This window comes from Hesperophylax consimilis, chromosome 17, assembly GCF_061612785.1.
Source record: "Hesperophylax consimilis isolate HC1 chromosome 17, BYU_Hcon_1.0, whole genome shotgun sequence".
Lineage (NCBI taxonomy): Eukaryota > Metazoa > Arthropoda > Insecta > Trichoptera > Limnephilidae > Hesperophylax > Hesperophylax consimilis.
This window is the reverse complement of record NC_142852.1, coordinates 33,748,767-33,773,733: the sequence shown is the minus strand read 5'-3', so window position 1 is coordinate 33,773,733 and position 24,967 is coordinate 33,748,767. Positions and strand designations below refer to the sequence as shown.

The 24,967-nt window shown below is 37.1% G+C and overlaps 2 protein-coding genes across 2 annotated transcripts in view; one reads left to right on the top strand and one right to left on the bottom strand.

Annotated features, from left to right (window-relative positions):
• The window catches only part of DPCoAC (dephosphocoenzyme A carrier), a 28,076-nt gene extending 27,579 nt beyond the window's left edge, over window positions 1-497 (bottom strand). The window contains exon 1 of the mRNA XM_089641711.1: window positions 283-497. Coding sequence (XP_089497837.1) covers window positions 283-286 — 4 coding nt within the window. The 5' untranslated portion in view covers window positions 287-497. The remainder of the gene's footprint in view (window positions 1-282) is intronic.
• Window positions 498-2,776: 2,279 nt separating this feature from the next.
• LOC149416468 (uncharacterized) lies at window positions 2,777-24,907 on the top strand. Its single transcript, XM_089641707.1, has 11 exons — window positions 2,777-3,003; window positions 7,422-7,544; window positions 10,536-10,846; window positions 13,732-13,931; window positions 15,912-16,068; window positions 18,458-18,646; window positions 18,985-19,147; window positions 20,619-20,818; window positions 20,919-21,053; window positions 21,267-21,419; window positions 24,604-24,907. Exons 1-11 carry the CDS (start codon window positions 2,860-2,862, stop codon window positions 24,683-24,685), a joined length of 1,857 nt encoding a protein of 618 aa, XP_089497833.1. The 5' UTR covers window positions 2,777-2,859; the 3' UTR covers window positions 24,686-24,907.
• Window positions 24,908-24,967: the final 60 nt, after the last annotated feature.

The window sequence follows — 24,967 nt, the reverse complement described above, 5'->3', positions numbered from 1 at the left end:
ATCATTGTATATTATATAAAAGCTGTTTGTTTCTTACAAAATAAATAAACCACACATGCCCCTCAGGGATCTCTTTTCAGTGGCATAGGCGATAATAACATAACGCTGCAAAAATAAACTAGTTAGAGTTCATAGTTCAATTATTTTTGTGTTTAGATAACAGAACAGGTGTATAAATAGATTATGCGAACAAGAAAAATTATTGGATAACATCCTTCCACTTGCCCTTGACTGAAAATTTTCAAGGAATAAAATAACTAAAATTAATTTATATAAACTCACCCATAATTTTGTTTAAATTTCCGTCAAAATCTGACAGGGTCGAAATTGATTAACCTTGATGTGTCGCACATCTTTTTATTTATCAGTTAAATAATTCATTGATTAAATTAATAATTCACTGGAGATGTTGTCTAACCAATTGCCTGTCATATTAGCACGTTAAAAATTATATATACAGAGAAAAATAAAACAGAAAACCAAACGACAGAACTCAACAGCGATTCGAAAAATACTGAAATTAGAGATGGATGTTATCTGTCTCATTCCTGTCACTGCTACTTTGTCACGGTGACTTTGCTGTCACTTTCTGAGGTCACTGCTATTTTTGGAATTTCTAATTTAGCTGGTGGTAAATTAGACAGATATTTTGAATTATTAAAAATGAATCAGTGAATGCATAAATAAATCCATTAAATCAGCAGAGTTATAACTTAGTTAAATACTTCGACTTACTCATTAGAGTCTAACGCACCGGTTTTGTGTTGGTATAATAGTTAAGCCAGTCGCCAGAAGTATTAAGTTTATACCATTCCTACACTTAAAATGGAAACATAATATGAACAGCTTACTGCGGCTTAAAGCCAATGAATCCACCTAGATTTTGCCGCTTATTCCATATTTTTAGAATCTATAAATTTGGCACATTTTATCGATCGCTCAAATACGTTTTTGAAAACTTGGCATAAAGTGCCACAAATCGCTCCAGTGGTTATGAGTTATTTACGTTTACGACCTTACGCACCCTGTAAAATATATTTTTGAAAGTAATGTCATATTTATGTTTACACCGCGATTATAAGTAAAGGGGAGGGATGTGAAATCTAGTAAATAATAATAAGAAGAATTTATTCCAGAATGTATGCAGGGGTAGTACGATGCAATACATTCTATATTTTGAAATAATAATAAACAGGTGATTCCGATAGGCACAAAAAATGCGGAATTTAAGTGAAACCCAAAAATATTTGGACATCTCCTGTCGAGCCATCCCCCCGATGGCTCGACAGGAGATGGCCTCCATGATTGGATGGATGGACTCCATGATTGTGTAACTTGATTGGCGTTGTCTGCGCCATAAGCGCTCTGAAAGAGTGCACTCGTCCCTCCAGGAACATTTCCGTAGCGCTGCAGTATCTGGGTAGGCGGAATAGTTGGCGATAAGCATTATTGTAAGTGACTTTTAGCTTATGCCATTGGGATGCAGTGTAATCCACCCACAGTTTTGACGTGCACAGCAAAGTGCAGAATGCTTTGAATAGTATATTTTTACGTTTTCATACTGAAGCTTGTTTTCGTTTTTGCATTTGAAAACCATAACGATTGATTTGGACGTATTATATACAAGTTTATGAATTTTTGCAAAATCTTCACATATTAGAGTAGTTTTATTAGTGCGCTAAGTGACAGTGCTAGAAGAACCATATCATCTGCGTAATTAATATTATTTACACATACTCCTTGAACATGTGAAGAGAATAACATAAGGTGCGTAAAAAAATAATAAAAATAAGTTTTGAGTTGGAAGTGTAAATGAAATCATAAAAAATAAAAGCGGTGAAATTAGTAATAATTTTTTTTATCTTTTCGTCATCGGGAACCGGTTCCAAAAAACGAATCAAGAACCAGTTTTGTTTCGATCTCCGGAAACTGGAACCGCTGCGATATAAATAAACCACTCACCGCTGTGACAACTGACAGCATATTTCTAATATTCAACCATCTCTACAAATTCGAGGGATGTAGGGATGTAGAGGTATAGGGATGTAGTGATGTTGAGATGTATGGATGTAGGGATGTAGAGGTGTAAGGATGAAGAGATGTAGGGGTGTGGGGATGTAGGGATATAGTGATGTAGAGATGAAGAGATGTAGGGGTGTGGGGATGTAGGGATATAGTGATGTAGAGATGTAGAGATGTAGAGGTGTAGGGATGTAGAGATGTAGGGGTGTGGGGATGTAGGGATGTAAGGGTGTGGGGATGTAGGGATGTAGGGGTGTGGGGATGTAGGGATGTAGGGGTGTGGGGATGTAGGGATGTAGAGGTGTGAGGATATAGGGATGTAGAGGTATAGAGATGCCCTGTGTTATGGCGGGTAAAGATTACAGATTGAATATTTTCACAATATACATGATAATTAGTCAATTATAAAATTCCGATTTAGTTAATATTGTATGTGACAAATAATCCGACGAAATAAATATGAAAATAAATCATTCCCAAGGAAAAATAAAATAAAATATCAACCGTCAGTTTTGTATAAGAGCAAAGCATAAGATAAGTAATAACATAACAAAGTGGAAAAGCTTACAAGAAATCTTTCAAAGTTATAATTTTAAAAAAATCTATTTTGCTGCTCATTTAACAATTGTTCTTACAGATAAACAATCTAAATGGTTTGCTATCAGTTACATACAGAGGCAAAGCAACGGTCATAAGCGTAAATAAAAACATAATCTTCGAAAATTATTGTCTATCATTTCTGACAGTTACCAATTGCCAAAATTAGCAAAATAATAATTTCGTTCATTTGTTTGTTTTTGTAAAGATGTCATAAAATATTATTAGCGAAAAATAAGAATGGATTCGCAGTTATTGAACAGTTCCCAGGATGTCTGCAGAACTTGCCTCTCCAAGACTGATGATATGGAGTCGATATTTGAGAATAAGATGGATATTCCACTTTCTATAAGAGACATGTTGATGAGTTTTTGTGCTATTGAGGTAAATTATTACTGTTGTAATTATTATCTGAAATGCCAACGGCATAACAATTATAAATCCATATTTGTACGACTATCGGTAAACCATAACACGGCTAAATTTAAACGTTTACCCTTTTTTATCAGGAGATATTTTAGAAAAACAGCGCCATTAAAATTATCCAAGTATTTATATTTACATACTTGAACGACGTGAACTGTGTCTGAAATCACCTCAGAAACAAATGCCCTGAAAGAATAGAGGTTAAAGGTTACGAATTCCGCTTCACGGTAAATATGGAATGTTTACTTTGAATTAATACTTGAATTTAGTTACTAAAAGTTACTATAAATGTTGGGGAACCTTTAATAACGCCTGCTCGCGTCCCCTTTAGAGTTATATCCCAGTTTTCAAGTAGTTTGTGGGCTACGCTAGGTTTGTATAGACAGGTTTGTGATTTAATTCTAATACAATATTATGAATATAATCCAACTCTTGATATGAACATAGTCGCCGTCGGCTCGGCGCCGCATACTAATTGACATATCGCGTAAGTGACTTAATAAACGAAATTAAAATTAAAAGTGCGTATTTTTCCATCTCCCCCGACATAATAAATCATGTTTTGAATTAATAAAGCTAAATCCATTTATTTGAAAGTGAAATATTGCGTATTAATAGTGAAGCGGAATAAGAGAAAAATAATGAATAGAGTTGAAGATCTGCTTAATGACCTTCAAAGCATTACAAGGAATGGCGCCAGCCTATATATCGGAACTATGTTTCTGACAAAACTTAAGCGATAGACATAATGTCAGCAGATCTAGATGTTAGTAATCGTCTAATTGAACTTTCTAGGTCAAATCGAGCCGTTTACTATGATCGTTCTTTTAGTGTAACAGGCCCGCTCATCTGGAATAGACTTCCCTCAGCTCTTACTAATCAACAGAATTTGGCTGCATTTAAACAGGTTTTAAAAACAAAATTATTTAAAAAATCTTAGCTTCTTTTCAATAATTTATAATAAGCCATATTCTAAAACTTCCGGTAATTGTTTGGTTTCGGTTGCCTCCTTATTGTACCTTTTAAAATGAATGCTCAGAAGATTCTCATTTCTGAGCACAAACTGCCTCCTGTTTTATATTATGTTCTAGTTTTAATGTTCTTGTTTTGTTCTGCTGTTATTGTTATTCAAAGTTTTGTCATCACTTTGTATAAACAGTATATTTAGTGTTATATTATTCTATCTGTATTGGGTAAGGCACACTGTGGGAATAATTTTAATAAGATAACCTCTAATACTAAATTATCGTTTTTAAGTTTGTTATAGTAAATATAGTTTTTATAGTATATTGCCTGTTGTATGCTGATGATGCGGTGCTGATTGCTAATAATATAGATGATCTACAGTCTGTCGTGTCTAGGATGAACGAAGTATGCATGAAGAATGAGTTAATGATGAATGTAAGTAAGTCTAAAGTCATGGTGTTTGAAAGAGAGAGTAGGAAAACAGTGTGCAATATAGTTGTTGCTGAGGAATACTTGGAGCAGGTGGATGAGTTTGTGTATTTAGGAAGTATGTTCTAGAGAGATGGGAAGGCTGACAGAGATATTGAAACAAGGGGAATGCAGGTAACTCCAATGGAGGACTGAACGCAGTTGGCGCTAACAAAAAATTGTCCAAAGAAGCGAAGTTAGCAGTCCACAATGGAGTGCTGGTACCTACCCTGATGTATGGAAGTGAGGCATGGAACTGGCAAAGAAAGGATGAAAGTAGATTGAATGCTGTTGAAATGAGATCCCTGAGGGGTATGTGTGGTAAAACCATGTATGATCGTGTGAGGAATGTGGAGATCCGCAAAGAGTGCAAGGCTGATGTAAGCGTAATGAGTAAGATAAAGAAAGGGACGCTTAGATGGTTTGGGCATGTAGAGCGAATGAGCCAAGAAAGGAGTGTAAGGAGAATATACGATGCAAATGCTAATGGTAGCAGAAGTCGGGGTCGCCCGAGGAAGACATGGCACGACCAAGTGAATCCGATACTTGAGTCGGGCCATGTCAAGAGTCAGAATAATAGAAGAGTATGTATGAGACGATGTATGAATGTGAATGAGGCAAGGAGTGTGTGGTGTGACCGAGTTGTTTGGCGGTCCGTCCTCTCTGCCTACCCCTGCGGTGAAACGGCATGATGGTTAGTTAGTTAGTTATAGTTAAGCGCACTTGAAGTGAAATGACACTAAACTGCGCTGTATAATTGGCATGTTATTATTATTATTATTATCTGGACTGTACATGTCTACCTACACCCACTAACTCTCTAGCATTTTATTTTTCTCGTGTTTCGGAGCGGCTTACCGGTCCCAAGAGTCGTATGATCATTTGTACGCTGGCAGTTGTATCGGGATTGCACAGTATTCTCACTGTTCATATGCTCTGTCTCACAAAATTAACACAAATAACAAACACACTTACGTATCCAGTGAATTGTCAATTTAATTCTCGTGAGAACATTCAAAGAATATTCGGTAATTATTTACCTAATTAACTTGTCGAATTCCGCTTTACGCTTAATACCTGTGGTTATCGTGGTGTACAGATAAAAGATCCTCCCAACTCAAGTACAGCGTTTATTGATAAATTAAAAGTTGATTTTACAGTCGAAATATTACACGTTTATTATTCACAAATACTATGGAATGCGTGCGAAACTGGGTCAAATTTCCGTAGTTCGGTTGTAGTAGTAGCCGGCGGTAACAGAGACTGAATACTGGCTGCTCGCTGCGTCGGGCCTATTTATACTGTACAGCCGGCGACGGTAGTAGATAGGTGATATTGCAGCTAAATCCGAGACACTCGCACAGTCTGGGCGTTTCGGGAATCTTCGGCAGTGCGGCAATTATGCATAGGCGGTAGACTCGAACCTTCTGGCGAGTTGTCGTAATATGCCAGACCGTATGCGATCGTAGGTTGCTTTGTTTTGTTTACGATTTCGGCTGCAAGTACGTAACTCGGGAGTAGGTACTAAGTAGGTCGAGCGGTTTATTATTAATTAGACAATACCGGATTGTTCTTGACGCCACATACCCAATAAATTTATAAATAGCACTCGGTTTCAACTCAATTACTGCAAGAAGCCACTATTTATGTCGGGGGAGATGATGAAAGATCATGTTTGAAGGTTAAGAAATATTCATCTCTAAGTAGTATAAAATAAAGATGCTATATGTGTCCGTCTTCTCCTTAGTTCTTACAAACTACGCAACGGATTTTGATAGGGTTTTACATATCATTTAGAGAATTTCTTCCGGAAGGTTTACAACGAGGGTGGCCAACCCGCGGCCCGCTGAGTATCTACTTGCGGCCAGCGGAGCATATGCACACATTTTAATCTTTTAGTGTATATAAAACAACCAAAAAAACATTCCAACGTTCGTAGTTCGTACATGAAAGTATCTCAGTACATTGATTCAACTATCAGTATTGCACGTCTTGCGAGTACTGCGAGTCTTTCAAGTCTTGGACGTCTTTTGCGTAAATACGCATACCCGCCAGCTGCAAGATGCTGAGAAGAGTGTTTCTCTAACTGAAATACGGATTATCCGCAAAGCAAGTGCGCCAGAGGACATGAGAACATGTGGGGAATTTTTTCACAGGCAATTTTCTAGCTTCCCTCCCCCGCCATGGATTTTTGTAAAATTATTGTGCTAGTACGACTCACCTCTAGTACAACCCGGCTGCTGAAAAGGTTGGCCACCCATGGTTTACATATATAAAATATGCATATTATATTTATAGAAAGTAGAGAAAAGTCTCCGATCAACGCCGGGTGTGATGTCTGTACGAATGTGCATGAGTGCGAGCGAGATGGAATGCTTGCAAGATTTTATAAAAGGCGATGCACGTTAGTTGTGTGCCTCTTTTGTTACAAATGCACTCTATAAATGCTGGCGTCCCACAGGGATCGGTTCTGTCTCCGACTTTGTTTTTGTTGCACATCAATGACCTTTTGACATGTGCACCGATTCATTGTTACGCGGATGACAGTACAGTTCATGATAGCTTTTTGTTTGACAAGCCCCCAAAGGGCACACAAACTCCAACGGCTCGGAGGGCTTTGAAGCAGAGAATGGACGGTTATCTCGAGAGTATTTCCTCCTGGGGTAAAAATAATCTCGTTGAATTTAATGTTTCAAAGACCCAACGCATGCGTAAATTTTACGCAGACTATCTTTCTAGGGTTAAACATGCCTTTAAAAAGTGAGTCATTAAAAGTGATGAAATAAAGTTATAGGCCTTAGTCGTAAGCGACTAGATATAAGATTTAAACGTAAGTCACTAGTTTTAAGTCTAGTATTAATTATTTAAGAAGATTGAGAGAATCTTAATTCGGATGTGTTGTTGCTAGTGATGATTGAAGTAGTGTTGTGTTATGCTTCCAGTTGACCATAGCCGATGGGTTTTCCGAGCAGATCTGCGGGGAGTGCTCCCTGGAGGTTCTCCGCGCTTACAATTTCAAACTCAAGTGCGAGAAATCCGACCAACTGCTGAGAAGCCATACCACGGTCAGTATCATGTTTTTCATGACAAATTATGACGTATGATGTATGAATGAGAATTAATAAGTTAATAATTCAAAATCTGCTTAAAACCTTTCTTTACATCTTTTTATTTTTTTTTCTTTGTTTGAGTTTCTCAACTCTCTTTTAATTTTTCTTTTTATATATATTGATTCTCTAGAGCAGGGCTTCCCTAACTGTGAGTCGTGGCAATATGGCAACTTCCCAAGGGCGTCACAGTTGTAAAAAGTTTGGGAAGCCCTGCTCTAGAGTATTAATTCAACAAAATTTCATGGAATGGAGAAAAAGCAGACATGTTTTTAAATATTAATTTATTTTTTAATCTTCCATCTATTTCTACACTTCCTTTCAATTTCTTTTCATTTTTTATATATTTTTGATTCTCTGGCGCATTAATTTCACCAAATCAAAAGTAAGATTTCACGGAATGGTTGAAAAGCTTACATGTTTCTATTTTTTTATATTTATATATACATATACTTTTTTCTTTTTTGCATATTTTTTAATTTCCTATTTTTATTTTTTTGCTTATTTTTATTCTCCATTTTCTTTTAATTTCCTTTCTTTCTTTTATCTATTTTTGATTTTCTAGCTTATTAATTTCATCTAAATAAAAAGTAAAATTTCAATTTGATAAACTCACATGTCAATAATTTTTTACTATATTGCTATTTTTGAATTATCATATTTGAATATTCTTTTAGTCTATTCTCACGGTTTATATTATTTAAAATATATAGTTAGCAACTTCTTGTATCAACCTAGAAAACTTTTCAATTTATTTATAAAGTGCAATAATTAAGTAAAAGTCAATACACTAGACAAAACAAGAATCGCATTTAATAAATTTGCCTAATTCTGACTGTCCTAAAACAGGTAAACTCCTAGTTGGACAGCCAAAGATCACTGTAATATGTAATGTTTTTTAAAAATTAATAAATAAATAAATAAATAAGTTTGGCATGGGCACGAATATTGACAATCTGAAAGTATGTTGCCAAGTCGTAAAAATGATCCGTTCTCATGTGACGAATATCAACCATTTGGCTTGTTTCCCGTACACCAGTGCTGAAGGGATCAATAATCTCAACATCTTCCTCATATAATTTATTTTTTGAGTGCAAGGCTGATGTAAGCGTAGTGAGTAAGATCAAGAAAGGGACGCTTAGATGTTTTGGGCACGTAGAGCGAATGAGCGAAGAAAGGTGTGTAAAGGTGTGTATACGATGCAAATGTGAATGGTAGAAGTCGAGGATGCCCGAGGAAGACTTGGCACGAATTACAGGAAGACGTTAGCGACTTGGTCGTGCCATGTCCTGCCACTCTCATTTATTCGCTCATTCGCTCTACGTGCCCAAATCATCTGAGCGTCAGATACTTGAGTCGGGCCATGTCAAGAGTCAGAATAATAGAAGAGTATGTATGAATGTGATTGAGGCAAGGAGTGTGTGTTGTGACCGAGTTGTTGTTAGCGGTCCATCCTCTCTGCCTATTCCTGCGGTAAGCGGTGTGGTGGTTAGTTAGTTAGTTAGTTATTAAAAGTCCGCTTAGTTATTTCTCTTAAAGCGTTCAAAGATGGTTAAGGGAGATATGTAAATACGAATGTTAGAGGGAGCGAGCTAATATTAAAAAATGATAATAATTAAGCGAAAATGATGAAAATATTAAAAAAACATGACTCGTTTGAAATAGAGCAAAAATCTCTCGACAAATGCTTTAGTTCCATTTAAAGATACACTGTGAATTTTTTCATGCCTATAACACAGTTATATTCATATTTTTGCGTAAGTCGATATTACCCCTTCCCCCCATTTTGAAAAGAATGCAATCGATGTATATTTAAATAAACATTATTTATTGAATTAATTTACGAATGAATGAATATGTAAGAGCAATTTGAATACAGTCTTCGGCGTTTAATCGATTTCTGTTCTTCGTTTTTATGTTCATTAGAGTGGAAAAGTCTTGTTCAGAAAGATAGGTTGTTGAAAATGGCAGAAACTTTTATACCGCCTCCTCATGTGCAATTTTGAAAGCCTTCGTAGCTTTTGACATCCAAAAAGACGACAGATTGGCTTTGCTCTCAAATTGAATACGTGCTTCAGTATTAGATGGAAGTTCAAATATTGTTTCTGCCAAACCGGAGGTTCTTCTGGTATGTTAGCAATTTCACATTTAAAAGGATCTACAACCCAATTGAAAGTATGTATATCAAGATCTGGAAAGTAGTCAGAGAACCGCTCTCTGAGTTTGGTAAGATGTTTTATAACTGTATCCTTGATGTCATCAAAAATAATATTTTCACAGTCTTCCAAAATAGCAAACTAGAAAAATTTTCTTATTAACCCAAAAAAAACATTTTTACCCCATTTGGGGTAATTTACCCCGGTTCCCCGACCGCTGCTATAACATATCAAATGAGAGAACAAAACGTGTTTTAAATAATTTTTGGAGCTTACTTTGCGATTTTTTTCTATCGAGGAAATTTCAGATAATTAACGTTCTGGCATAACAAATGTGTAGATATTATCTTCAAAAATAACATGTATTTTTTTAACATAAATTGGTTCTTTTAGATTAAACAGGGATTTATTATTACTCCGCGTAATATAATGGTGACTCGATAGTCGACCTAACTAGAAGCTGGCTAATTGGAATCTGAAACAGTAAGTTTCTCTGAGATCCTTCCCACTGGCCCTGGCGACTACTGGCCGCTGGCTCCATCTTGCGCACTTCCAAGCAAGCTCTATGCACTGCCATCTGTGCGTGCATCTATGAAGCTCTTACTTCCCAACAAGAACGTTAAAGAGTTAACGAGAAACTTGTTATAAATCGGTAGAAATTTGGTTTGCGGGGCTTAAGATCTAGTGAAAAACGTGGCTAAAGTCATTTCAAACAACTTTTCGACGCTGAATGGTGGTCGTCTACCTGGACGATACTGAGAGAGCATCTATATCAGTGATTGTTTCTTTGCAGAACTTAGAGGAATACTGCAAAGATGAATCCAACTCTATGGAAGTTCATCGGCTCAAAAGAGAACAGGAAGACATCAAATCGGAGGACGACAGTTCATCGATGGGCATTTGTGCCATGTACATCAAAAAGGAGGGGGAGGCGGACACGGACTACGCCCCTACATCGGGCGATGACAACGTTACTTCATCGGACGACATGGAAGAGATCAAAATGATTGTCAAAGAGGAGAGAAAAAAACTATCAAAGAAAAAAAAAGTTATCAGAAAGAGCAGGGATTGTTTGAACAGTGCAGAAACTGTTTTTAGAACTATGTAAGTATATATATTTTTTAACTATGTTGGTACACTTAAGTCTGTTTTGCAGGTGGGCTATGTCACACCGATAGAGAATAATCAATACAAAAATCATAACTCCCAATATTAAAAACATATAAACTAAATGTAAAAATAGATAAAACTAATAAATTTAAATGAAACATGAAACAGAACAAGACATAGAAAAATAAATAAATAACTGCTACAACTGGGAATCGAATCCAAGGTCTTACCGGGACAACATCTTTAACCACTCAGAACATTAGAACGTCAAAAGACGTAAATATGATAATAGCGGTCAAGACATTAGAACGTCTTTTCACGTAAACGCGCGAGATTTTACAAAAATTGATTTATTTCCATCACTAGTATACGGATTCCCATGATTTAAAAAACAGAGTATCGATAATGAATAACGCTACGCGTCTGTATTCAAGAATATCTATGGAACGTAGAGGTGCATTATCTAAGCCGATTGAATCTGTCATCTTGTTCGTTAATAATTATTTGCGTTTCTAAATAATTTATTAAAAATATTTTAGTTTGGACGGTTAATATTTTGAGGTGACTAATAGTTTTTAAATATATTTCTTCAATATATAAAGTGTTATTTCTTTATGCTACTCAGAAAAAAGTACATTTTTCAAGGCTTTGAAATAATGGTAAGCGATTTTTACATATTTTTGACGTTTTCATAAAATGTATATTTAGAAACGCAAATATTTATGTATAACAACACAATGCGATAGTGGATTTCATAATCTTTCCAAAACATTTTTTAGAATGAGGCTACGTTTCCCAAAACGTGAGTTATGAAGCTTTTAACAAAACTCGTGAATAACACAAAAATTTTCACGTTCTGACAGTTCGCAAAGGAACACAAAGTAAATAAAAGTCTTTTTCTGAGAGGTTAACCCTAGATAACCAAACTGTTTTCATTGTTTCATTGTAACTACACTTTCGTGGAGTGGACTACGCAATAAAACACTAGAAATAAATCAAAAATATTTAATTGAGATAGGAACTTGTTACATGGCACAAAAGTAAGGTTTATAATGAACAAATTAATATCAAAATATCAGTCTACACAGTGACCACACATGTCAACATTATGTGGACCACAAATAGCCTTTCTACATCTGGTGCAACGGTGTTTGGTCATCCTTGGATGGACACAGGTAGCTAATTTTATGCACGTTAGACGTAGATGGAACCGGATCTTCTATTGTAGAAGATTCACCAACATTAACAATAAATATAAGAATATATGAATGTACGTACCTTGAAAATAAAAATTGTTGTTATAACTAAACTTTAGTCCAGCGGACGACGAGATGGTCACATGGCACGTTCTAGTATGCGTGTGGCCGCAATCGCGTCACGCGCTGCACTGTTTACTCAAATCAGGAAGGTAATGAAAGAGTCAAGGTCGGGGAGCGGGGGGAAGTAGGTTATTTAGAATTTCGCCGAGTAGCGCGTCGTCGCCTCCACGAGCGATTAGTTATCTAGAGCTAACAATACCTTTCCTACAAACATAACGTTGGTTGTTTTCAGGTGAAAAATGAAAAAGCAATAATTGTTGAGTGATTTATTGAATTATTTGGCATTTAAAAATAAGCTGACGTAGCACAGTGGTTCCGTGCACCTGACCGGCAATCAGAAGGTGCGTGTTCAATTGCCGTCGGTGACATTTATTTTTACTCGAAAGATTTTGTCAATTTATATTTGTTTTTCAGGCTAATAAGTATTGCTTATAATATTTTAATATTACTTTGTTTGAACTACTATATTTTTTTAATATCAAAGCCAACCGGTTTCGTAACAACCGTTCCTCCTTCAAGGCAAAATATATACTAACATAACATTACAAAATAATGGACGAACATATATTATTGAGTGTTGAAGTGGGGGTGGAGGTGTGACTAGGGATTAGTAAAGAGCGGGGGGAAGAGAGAGAATAGACGCTGAGAGGGAACATGTCTAAGATGGGACAGTAAGATAATATATTTTGTTTATTAATAATAGACTTATTACGTGTTCATTTTTTATTAATATGAAGCATATTTATTTATCACAGTATTTTTTTAAATCTATAATTATCTCTAAATAGTATAAAACAAAGACGCTATCTGCATCTATCTGTTTGTGCGCTTAGTTCTTCTAAATCCTTTTTTCCTATAAAAACATTCATAAAATTGCATTTCGATGTATGTATTTTTCGATGAGAAATTTGAAAAAAAAAAATTTCATTAAATTTTTTTATATATTTATTTTTACGATATCAACAGCGCCAACTATCGGCTCCAAAACTACTATCCTTTCTTGCAAGCTGTAAATAACCATGCACATTCACAAAATTGGGCGATTTTGGAAATTAGCGTGTACGAACAAAGCAACACGTGATTTTTATATATTACGATATTATATATATGTCATCTGTGACAGGTAAAAACATGCTTTCTTTTAACCGTTTGGGTGCCAATCGTCGATTTTCGTCGATTCGTTGTTTAACGAAGATTGCCGATCGTCGATTTCCGTCGATTGCGTCAGTCGTGTTCTGATTCGCGCGTACGTCTGTACGTAAAATTCTCATTTGTTCGAAACGCCTGGACTTCGGGATCCTCCTCCGCGTGATTCTAAACCAATATTCTTTAATAAAACACCGAAAAAATCATCGAAATCCTTGAAAATTCAAAGAATTTATGGGGTTTTAAAAAAATATATATAGTTTCATAAAAAATAATGTTTTTTTGGTGGCATTTTACAAGCAACTGTATGAATTTTTTCGGCACTCAAACGGTTAAAAACAGCGCTATTTGTTGGACTGTTTTTTCGCCATGGAACCGTTTTTTTTAGTTATGGAACCGTTGTTTTTTTGCCAGCTACGAATGCCCGAAGTGCCGCGGCCTCTTCAAGACCTTCAACATGATCAGTAAGCATCTCTACAAGCTGCACCAGGTGCCCATCCTGACTGTGGCGCAGCTAAATCACTTCCTCGTCAGCCAATCTCCACTCTCTGCCGCCAGACCGCTCAAACTAGAAACGGCTGCAAACGATACCTCGGATAAACCAAATCCTTCAGGTTAAACATTATGTATTAATTTTTTATTATAATAACTATTTAAAGCATTCTGCGATGCGCTCGTATCTGATTTCACAGTAAGTTTAACAGTCATTGAGTTGTTTTAAATTTAAAATAAGTTAATAGGTTAGTCTGAAAGTATGCTGATGATGCTGTGCTGATTGCTAATAGTATGGATGATCTGCAGTCTCTCGTGTCTAGGATGAACGAAATATGCATGAAGAATGAGTTAATGATGAATGTAACTAAGTCTAAAGTAATTGGGGATCAGGTGGTGAGGCACGAAATAAAAGAGGGTGTGTGAAGTTCACAATGTTTATTGAGTCAGTTGCCGAGACGAGGAGATGATGTAGGACAAATGTAGAATATTCCGGTTGCTGCGGTGATGTGCTGGTCAAGCGCGGGTCAGTGAGTCGACGCCGGGCGCTGGTGACCGAGACTCGATGAAGGTCAGGCACTGGCGAAGAACGTAGGTCTTCAGGCACTCCAGTGCTGACGAGACGGCCGAAGGTGCGGCGGACCTTGTAGGCGGTTGAACGGGAGCGGCATGACCAGTGAGGATGCTGCGTGTCCTCGTGGTGGTCATGGTGGCATGGAAGAAGCGCTGGTCAGAGACACTGGAACCAGGGCGCTTGTAATCCGTTGTAGCGCTGGCCAGGGACGGTGGCCAAGGCGCTAGGATGATGTCCCGATAGAGTCCATGATGGTACGGGCGAAGCCGGGTACGTCGTCCTTCGCGCTAGTAAGAAGAGCGCGGGTGATCACTCGTTGATTTAACTGACGGCAGATAGATGACTGACTGACTGACTCGCTGCGTCGGGCTTATTTATACTACACGGCCGACGGCAGCAGTAGGTAGATGGATGGCAACTAAATCCTAGGCACTCGCACAGTCTATATGTTTCAGGAATCTTCGACAGCGTGGCAATTATGCATAGGCGGCAGACTCGAACCTTCTGACGAGTTCTCGTAATGTCCCAGACTGATTGCGCGATAGTATTGTTGCGAGTAGATACTTGAAACAGGTAGGTTGCTTTGTTTTGATTTCGGCTGCAAATACGTACCTAAGTAGCAAGTAGCAAGTACGTACCTAAGTAGCGTCGAGCGGTTTATTATTAATTATTTAATCTGGATTATTCTCGACGCCACAGGTGTTTGAAAGAGAGAGTACGAAAACAGTGTGCAATATAGCTGTGAATGAGGAATACTTGGAGCAGGTGGATGAGTTTGTGTATTTAGGAAGTATGTTCTAGAGAGATGGGAAGGCTGACAGAGATATTGAAAGTAGGGTAAATGCAGGTAACTCCATTAATGGAGGACTGAACGCAGTTGGCGCTAACAAAACATTGTCCAAAGAAGCACAGTTAGCAGTCCACAATGGAGTTCTGGTACTTATCCTGATGTATGGAAGTGGCAGAGAAAGGATGAAAGTAGATTGAATGCTGTTGAAATGAGATACCTCAGGCGTAAGTGTGGTAAAACCATGTATGATCGTGTGAGGAATGTGGATATCCGCAAAGAGTGCAAGGCTGATGTAAGCGTAATGAGTAAGATTAAGAAAGGGACGTTTAGATGGTTTGGGCATGTAGAGCGAATGAGCGAAGATAGGAGTGTAAGGAGGATAAATGATGCAAATGCGAATGGTAGCACAAGTCGAGGACGCCCGAGGAAGACATGGCACGATCAAGTGAATCAGATACCCGAGACGGGCCATGTCAAGAGTCAGAATAATAGAAGAGTATGTATAAATGAAAGAATATGTCCACGTAGATTTACATTTGTTTTGCTGGTGAAAATTTCTTATAAAACTAACGGCAGTCCACAATGTAGTGCTGATACCAACCCTGGCAGATTAGAATAAAGAAGAACGCAAGAAATGCCGTGTGAATGTGTCGTGTGAAAAATTTTTGGCCAATCAGATCTATAAATTTGTAATACTAAACTGTGTTAACGAATAAATTATAAAATTTGTTTTGGCAGATGCGCTGGGAGATAGCTGCGCCGAAGAAGATGAAGAACACAGATACAAATGCCTGACTTGCGAATACAAGTGCGCCAAATTCGAGACGGTGAAAGCGCACATCATCAACAAGCACCGAGGGGAGAGATATATTGAATGCGACGAGTGTAAATATAAGTGAGTATTTATTTAAAGAATATTAATGACATTCAAACATTTCAAATCTTTTACTATTTAAACTTAACTTCTTTGAATGCCACGGGAAAATTCCTATCGGCTGACATTATTTTTCTAATAACTTATTTGTTTTTGCTATATATGTAGATTGTACAGTCTTACCAGACAATATATTGTTATGATGCAGTTGCGTAAAGTGCTTTAATGACACACTGGTAATCAAGTACCTATTTTATTTTTCTCTTTCGCTTAATTGTCTAATTGTCTTAACCACTCAGAACATTAGAACGTCAAAAGACGTAAATATGATAATAGCGGTCAAGACATTAGAACGTCTTTTCATGTAAACGCGCGAGATTTTACAAAAATCGATTTATTTCCATCACTAGTATACGGATTGCCATGATTTAAAAAACAGAGTATCGATAATGAATAACGCTACGCGTCTGTATTCAAGAATATCTATGGAACGTAGAGGTGCATTATCTAAGCCGATTGAATCTGTCATCTTGTTCGTTCATAATTTATTGCGTTTCTAAATAATTTATTAAAAATATTTTAGTTTGGACGGTTAATATTTTGAGGTGACTAATAGTTTTTAATTATATTTCTTCAATATATAAAGTGTTATTTCTTTATGATACTCAGAAAAAAGTACATTTTTCAAGGCTTTGAAATAATTGTAAGCGATTTTTACATATTTTTGACGTTTTCATAAAATGTATATTTAGAAACGTAAATATTTACGTATTACAACACAATGCGATAGTGAATTTCATAATCTTTCCAAAACATTTTTTAGAATGAGGCTACGTTTCCCAAAACGTGAGTTATGAAGCTTTTAGCAAAACTCGTAAATAACACAAAAATTATCACGTTTTGACAGTTCTCAAAGGAACACACGGTAAATAAAAGTCTTTGTCTGAGAGGTTAATTGTATAATACTTTTATACATGGTAAACTTGTTGAATTCCGCTGCATGTCCGCAGGCTCTTTAAAAAAACAACACTTGATTTTAACTTACATGTCTAATGGAGATGACTATTTATGTCAGGGACTTAAGTAAACTAATGCGTTCCATTAGTTAGCTATGAACGCTGTTATATGTGCTATTTCATCCAATCACACATTCGTTCAATGGTTATTCTTTTATAATGCGTTCCGTTAGTTAGCTATGAACGCTGTTATATGTGCTATTTCATCCAATCACACATTCGTTCAATGGTTATTCTTTTCTATTGCGTTCCGTTAGTTAGCTATGAACGCTGTTATATGTGCTATTTCATCCAATCACACATTCGTTCAATGGTTATTCTTTTCTATTGCGTTCCGTTAGTTAGCTATGAACGCTGTTATATGTGCTATTTCATCCAATCACACATTCGTTCAATGGTTATTCTTTTCTATTGCGTTCCGTTAGTTAGCTATGAATGCTGTTATATGTGCTATTTCATCCAATCACACATTCGTTCAATGGTTATTCTTTTCTATTGCGTTCCGTTAGTTAGCTATGAACGCTGTTATATGTGCTATTTCATTAAATCACACATTCGTTCAATGGTTATTCTTTTCTTATGCGTTTCATTATTGGCTCTGCATCAAGAAACAGGAATGTGCTATATTTTTTGCTCGATTAGTATGAACATAACGCGTATTTGTATTTATGTCAATGCAAATAAACAAGTTATTTTAAGAACAATAATAATTATAAAACAAAGGTAAATATTTCCCCAACCGCCGCCCTTTGATAAGCAACTGATTATGGAAATTACGCTTTTTTCCAACAATTACTACAAGAAACACCGATTTATGTCGGGATAGATGGTAAAATATATAATTTACCTTATCAAATTATCCCTTTTGCCTCCATTTTGGACTTTATTAAATGTAGTGACACTTGCGAAAGTTACGTTTCAATCTGAATACGCATAAATACTTAATTAACCCAACCTTTTTAGATTAGGTTCTTACCTAGAAACCTCTTTTGTGCATGTAAACAGTTATTTCTTGTGGTAATTGTCGAAACATAGTGTAATTTCTATGGTCTGTGCCTAAAAGTACGGTGGTTTGGGAAATAATTACCAAAACGTACTGTAAATAATTTGTATTATAAATTGTAAATTTAAGCTCAGTTAAATTACAGAATGTCGGGGGTTTAAGAACTTATTTTAATAATTTATGCGTATTTCCTAACCGTCAAACTTTGATTGAGAAAAAATGGAACTTTAATGCATCTTTTACCATCTCCCATGACATAAATAGTTATTTGTTGTAGTAATTAAGTTGAAACCAACTGGAATTCGACAAGTTTATCAAATATATATTGAAGATACAAGAAACTAGGTAACTTGGGTACGGGAACTTTAATAATCCCATCTGATATGTTTAGATGCACGGGCATGAACCTGCTGGTGCGCCACAAGCAGTGGCACGCAGGGGAGCGACGCGTGGCGTGCGCGCAGTGCCCCTACCGCACCGTGTCCAACACGCAGCTGCGCAACCACATGGCCGTGGCGCACAGCTCCGAGCGGCCCCACGCCTGTCACGCTTGCCCTTACTCCACCAAGTTGAAGCACACGTGAGTACTGATGAATATTACCAAAATAATCGTGCCTTTGAGACAACAAGGTTCAAGACCCATGTTCAGTCCTTCTTCCCCTCAAAACGATCGTCGACACAGCATCGTCAAAGATGACCCAGGTCTTGAGGGCAATTATTTTCTTCAGGATCTCCTTGTGCAGTTATCATTAAAAAATCTGACCAATTCACATTAATTTTTTTATGTAAACAACACTGTATTTCACCATTATCTAATATTAGGTATAAATAACAAGAATAACTGTATCACAATCATATTGTGTTATATATTGTTGAAATGCACGAGCCACCATATTAGCGAGTGAATGACTGTTGCAGGTTGCTGAGGCACATCCAGCGCAAGCACGAGGACCGGCGCGATCACCCGTGCCCGCACTGTGGCAAGGCATTCTTCGCCGGCAAGGACCTCAAGATGCACCTGCGCACGCACACTGGGGAAAAGCCGCACGTGTGCGAGCATTGCGCCATGGCGTTCACGCAGGTTCTATTTTATTTATTGCCGTAGGACTAACTGACTTACTAACAGGGGCAGGCGGAGAGGACGGACCGCCAAACACTCCTTGCTTCATTCAAATTCATACATCGCTCCCTTCTGTTACTCTGAATCTTTACATGACCTGACTTATTTTTATTTATTTATAGAGCGGAGACGGCTTACATATAGTTCCCGTGAGTACTTAGAGCAGAGGTTCCCAAACTTTTTTGCCCCGTAGACCAGCCTGCCGAATATTGAATTTTCCTAAAACTATTAACGTCCCATGTGATAATCGTTTATTTTTTCGTAAAAAGATTCCTTCCCTTGCCTGTCCAACAACCGGGTGGCGGTAAAGTTCCTCTGTCTTTACATTGTGCAGACAGGGGCACCCTTGTGAGGTATTACACCAAATGAAAATGAAGCAGGATAAGCAACGGGAATTTCTTTCTGTAGCTGGCCCTACAGAACTGCCCCTTAAGTTCTTTGTCAGTGCTTATTCCGGTCAGTTCTTCTTGTCACATGATTTCCGATTCTTCGACGTTCCATTTCCATGGTCAAAATGTCCTCAAACTTAGTTTTTAAGTCTGTGTGAAGTACATTTAAATGTTGATAAACGTTACCCCGTTACCCAGTTTATAATTTATCCAAAAAATAATGTTGTAGTCCAATGCAAAACAGCCTCACGCTGCTGGTCTTCAAAAGGGTCCCTCTTAACCAATGAGGATCGACAGGTGCAATCCGATTCCATCAATCCAATAGTCAATGCTCCATATCCAGAGCTGATGCTCACAAAAATTTGCGAATGTGTTCGTTGAACCTCAGCCAAGAGGAATGCCCGCTGCTCTGGGCTGGTGATCAAAGAATGGCCACTGCTTCCAATGCAAATAACAGATCCTTGCTCCCTCAGGTTTGACAACTCTCCAAGTCAGAATTCCAGGGCTGTCAATTTGACCAATAGCAAAATGACAATGTGTAGCTACTTAAAGGTCCCACACACCAAGACCATAGATGCGATGTAAGTAAAGTGATGCACACACACACCTTGTTACAAATCTTATATGCAACACCATATTTCAGTTCCAGTGATGGTATACATGTAGGTATGCATGTCAATTATTTTATTAGGTAAAAATATAATTGTAATAATATAAAAATACAAATTATGATTTTGGAGTTCAATGTCCAATTGACCTAATAAGACAGCTGCCACTGGGCGTAATACTTTAAAGTGTCTTTGTCCGTGGGTGGTATATTAAAGGGATATTTAGGGTGCATGTAATTTGTTTAGACTTTACTGATAAACGTGTTTTAAATTTTACACAACTGGTAAACCTCCATTAACTTTTTGATGACCGACGCTGAATTTTCGCCACGCACGATTCTATTTTCTTAATAACTTTTTTTTTGTAAAATTACATTTTTTTAATGTTATATCTTTAAAAATTTTCTTAAAACGTCAGTTTTTTCCTTGTTGCAGAAGTCCAATCTGTTGAAGCACGTGCTGGTGGCGCACACGGCCCCGCACGAGCGACCCTTCGCCTGTACCGTGTGCGCGTACCGGGGGCGCACCGCCGTGGACCTGCGCGCGCACCAGCGCCGCCACACCGGCGAGCGCCCCCACCAGTGCGAGCTGTGCAGTGCGCGCACTTCCACACGCAGCGCCCTCAAGCTGCACATGTAAGCACACACTCATATATAGCACGAGCGGCCCTTGGTCTGCTCTGTGTGCGCGTACCGGAGACGTTCCCATACTTATATAATGTATCGCGTGTTGCAGGCGACGCCATGCGGGAGAACGGACTTATAACTGTGAGCAGTGTACGTACAGCTGTTACGAATCTGAGTCTCTCAAAGCACACAAACGCATCCACACGGGGGAGCGTCCGTTTGCTTGCGACTTGTGCGGCTACAGGTAAATCAATAACTAAATATTTTTATAGTAGAATAACTTGTTGAGTAAAACCTGGAATTGCAATACTAACAAATAAACAAAAAATGCAAACATTTCGCTGGCACCGCAAGACCTCGGTAACCGAAACAATAGTCTTGTATTGAACTCTTAGGGCATTCTATTTTGTTTGTGTATAGTGGATCCACGGTGAAGCTTTCATACTCGTACTTTCAGGGCCAGGACGACCAGTCGGCTGCGCAACCACAAGATGTCACACTCCAACAGCCTCAAGTACTCGTGCCAGCACTGTCCTTACCGCGCCAACTACCGCTCCAACCTCATCAAGCACCTGGAAAAGAACTGCGGCGTGGGCAAGAGGAAGTACAGGTGAATATCATATCGTATAATAACACATCGAGCCTTTCGGCAGAAGATCGTAAGTGGCAATTCGATAATTGCACGGACTGGAAAAGATCGCATGAAATGCATCAACGGGAAGTCTTAGTAAATGCATTTTTCATTTTATCGTATGATGGCATATAAAAGAGAACATTCTTAAAATGCATCGGGAGCATGTTAAAAAATGAATCAGTAAGAAGTAAGAAATATCTATAACGGAATTCAAAAACATTAAAATTTACACGGTGTTCGGAAACTCATAGTTCAAGGGTAAACTCGCAGTACAAGGGTAAACTCGTAGTACACAGGTATACTCGTAGTACGAGGGTAAACTCGCAGTACAAAGGTAAACTCGTAGTACAAGGTTCAAAGCAGTTGAATTTTTGTTTTTGGTTTGAGGTTTAGTTTTCGAGTAAATTGAGCCTGAACTTCTTTATGTTAAATTTGAAAAAATCAGTCATATCAGCTTTTTAAGAGGAAACTACAAGCCAAAAATGTGTATATTCTTAGTATACCTTATATTGTAGGTAATAGGCATTAATGTCGCTTGACAAACGGAGTCTAGAAACGTTCGATTTCAAACAAAATACTGGTTTTTATTTATTTTGTAAATAATTTTATAAGAAAGCAAAAAAGTAAATCAAGTGAAACTGTCACAGATAATCTTAGCTATAATACTGTATTTTTTAAAAGTTGTTCCCTTTATGCGTAGTTTGCATTTATATTTTTTATGAGTAATTTATTTTTTGATTTGTATTCTACTCAAGCGAAACAATAGGAAAACTTTCAATTTATCTAAAGCATATTTTTTGGTATTCAAAATGTACCCTAATTCGTTATAAAGATTAACCACTCAGAACATTAGAATGTCAAAAGACGTAAATATGATAATAGCGGTCAAGACATTAGAACGTCTTTTCACGTAAACGCGCGAGATTTTACAAAGATCGATTTATTTCCATCACTAGTATACGGATTGCCATGATTTAAAAAACAGATTATCGATAATGAATAACGCTACGCGTCTGTATTCAAGAATATCTATGGAACGTAGAGTTGTATTATCTAAGCCGATTGAATCTGTCATCATGTTCGTTCATAATTTATTGCGTTTCTAAATAATTTATTAAAAATATTTTAGTTTGGACGGTCAATATTTTGAGGTGACTAATAGTTTTTAATTATATTTCTTCAATATATAAAGTGTTATTTCTTTATGATACTCAGAAAAAAGTACATTTTTCAAGGCTTTGAAATAATTATAAGCGATTTTTAAATATTTTTGACGTTTTCATAAAATGTATATTTAGAAACTCAAATATTTACGTATAACAACACAATGCTATAGTGGATTTCATAACCTTTCCAAAACATTTTTTAGAATGAGGCTACGTTTCCCAAAACGTGAGTTATGAAGCTTTTAGCAAAACTCGTAAATAACACAAAAATTATCACGTTTTGACAGTTCTCAAAGGAACACATAGTAGATAAAAGTCTTTGTCTGAGAGGTTAATCAAAATAGTGATTTAGCACTAAGCTTCGCCTTAAGGTATTTTAAAATGCTTCAAGGCGTAGATCGATACTAAAGTTTTTTTAAAATTGTTAAATGTGATCTCAAGTTCCTCGGTGCCAGGGGAATAATAATTATTCATTTTGGACTCATAGAAGAATATCTCGCGTTTCCTCGCAACGCTAATTTAAGTGTTTTTCCAGACGAAGGAAGACCGAGACTGTTATTATATATACAATTTAAGGCGATGCGCTACGTCGTGTAAGATTTTAAATCAAGCCGCCATCAATAACACCCCTTACGTTGATGGCGATAAGGTTTAAATTCCCGCATAACACCATCCGCCTGTTTTGATTTCATGCAAGAAAAAAACATGGCCAAAAAGTGTATTTTATTTTGTGCATTTTCAGGCATAAATATTTAGTTTTTTTCCAATCATTTTATAAATAACTTAATTTGCCACATTATACAATAAAATCATAACCGAAAATGGGTTCGTAAGTAGGAGATTTTGAACTTTAAAGCAGTTTTCATAGGCCTTATACATTATTTTTTTCTGGGCTTATAAAAAGACTTATCTAAAAAAAAATACTCAATTATTTTAAAGGCCAGGATGTATTCTACTCGCAGTATTTAATTAAAGCATCTGAAACATTTCTAGGCGATCAAATTTTAAAACCAAAAACACATGATTTTGCATTACTACGTAGTGCATCGCCTTAAAAACTAATTATAAATCGTGCATTCTTAGATTGTAAATAGAGTTCAAATTGAATTTATTAAGGTAGGTATTTTAACGATGCAAAAAATACACAAAAATTGTTTCTACCTATAAATACGTGTTTCTATCTATACAAGCGTGTTTCTAACCATACATACATATAACGAAGGAGTGATTATTATTTAGCGTCCTTTGAAAACTACATTCATTTGTGCCAAATAAAACATAGGAAATGATATTGTAAGCATGTGGCGCATTGTCGTGGAACTCTAGACTCTAGAAGGGGTGCGACACAACATCGTAAGAGCCAAAAGTACTTGAATTTTAAACAGTTATCATGTTTTCATCAAATCTTATTTTACGTTACTAAATAATCTACATATGTTTTTAATTTTAAATTAATTTACTAAACCCAACCTTAGATATAGAAAAAAAACCTCCTCTTGTAAAAGGCGATTTTTACACTTACCGTCTTATGCCGGGAGAGGGTCGATATGATATATCACTGATATTACGATTTATTTATCAGTGAAGGTATTGATGAATGTTTTGCAATGTTCCGTGATGACGTTTGAATGTTGCTACGGAACATTACCAAATGCCACAGACTCGGGAATTCCTCAGGGCTCTCACTTGGGACCATTACTATTTATTTATCAATGAAGGCATTAATGAATGTTCCGTGATGATGTTTGAATGTCGTGACGGAACATTACCAAATTCCACAAACTCGGAAGTTCCTCAGGGCTCTCACTTGGGACCATTACTATTTATTTATCAATGAAGGGATTAATGAATGTTCCGTGATGATGTTTGAATGTCGTGACGGAACATTACCAAATTCCACAGACTCGGGAGTTCCTCAGGGCTCTCACTTGGGACCATTACTATTTATTTATCAGACATTAATGAATGCTTTGTAATGATATTGAATGTTCCAGCCGCAACCCGGGCAGCCGCTATGCACATGTCAAGGCCCAGACGCAAACAGGGACACTGGCCAATGATGGGGAAAAACTCTAACACTTCAGCGCAAACAAGCAACTATAATCTAATGTTCTTTCTGATGTTAATAAATACAAGGGCTGGGATAATCTGTGTTTTCATTTGTCAAAGGAGAATCGATAAGATTATGAAGGGGATGCTCAGATAGGGCATTTAACACGGATGCAGAAGTGGATGGTAGAAGAATTCGGGGACGCCCGAGGAAGACATGGGACGATCAAGTTGAGACAGAGTCGCATTGTGGTCTATTCTCTCTGCTTACCCGAGATGATTTATGAGCTCGGCTATGGAATCAAATGC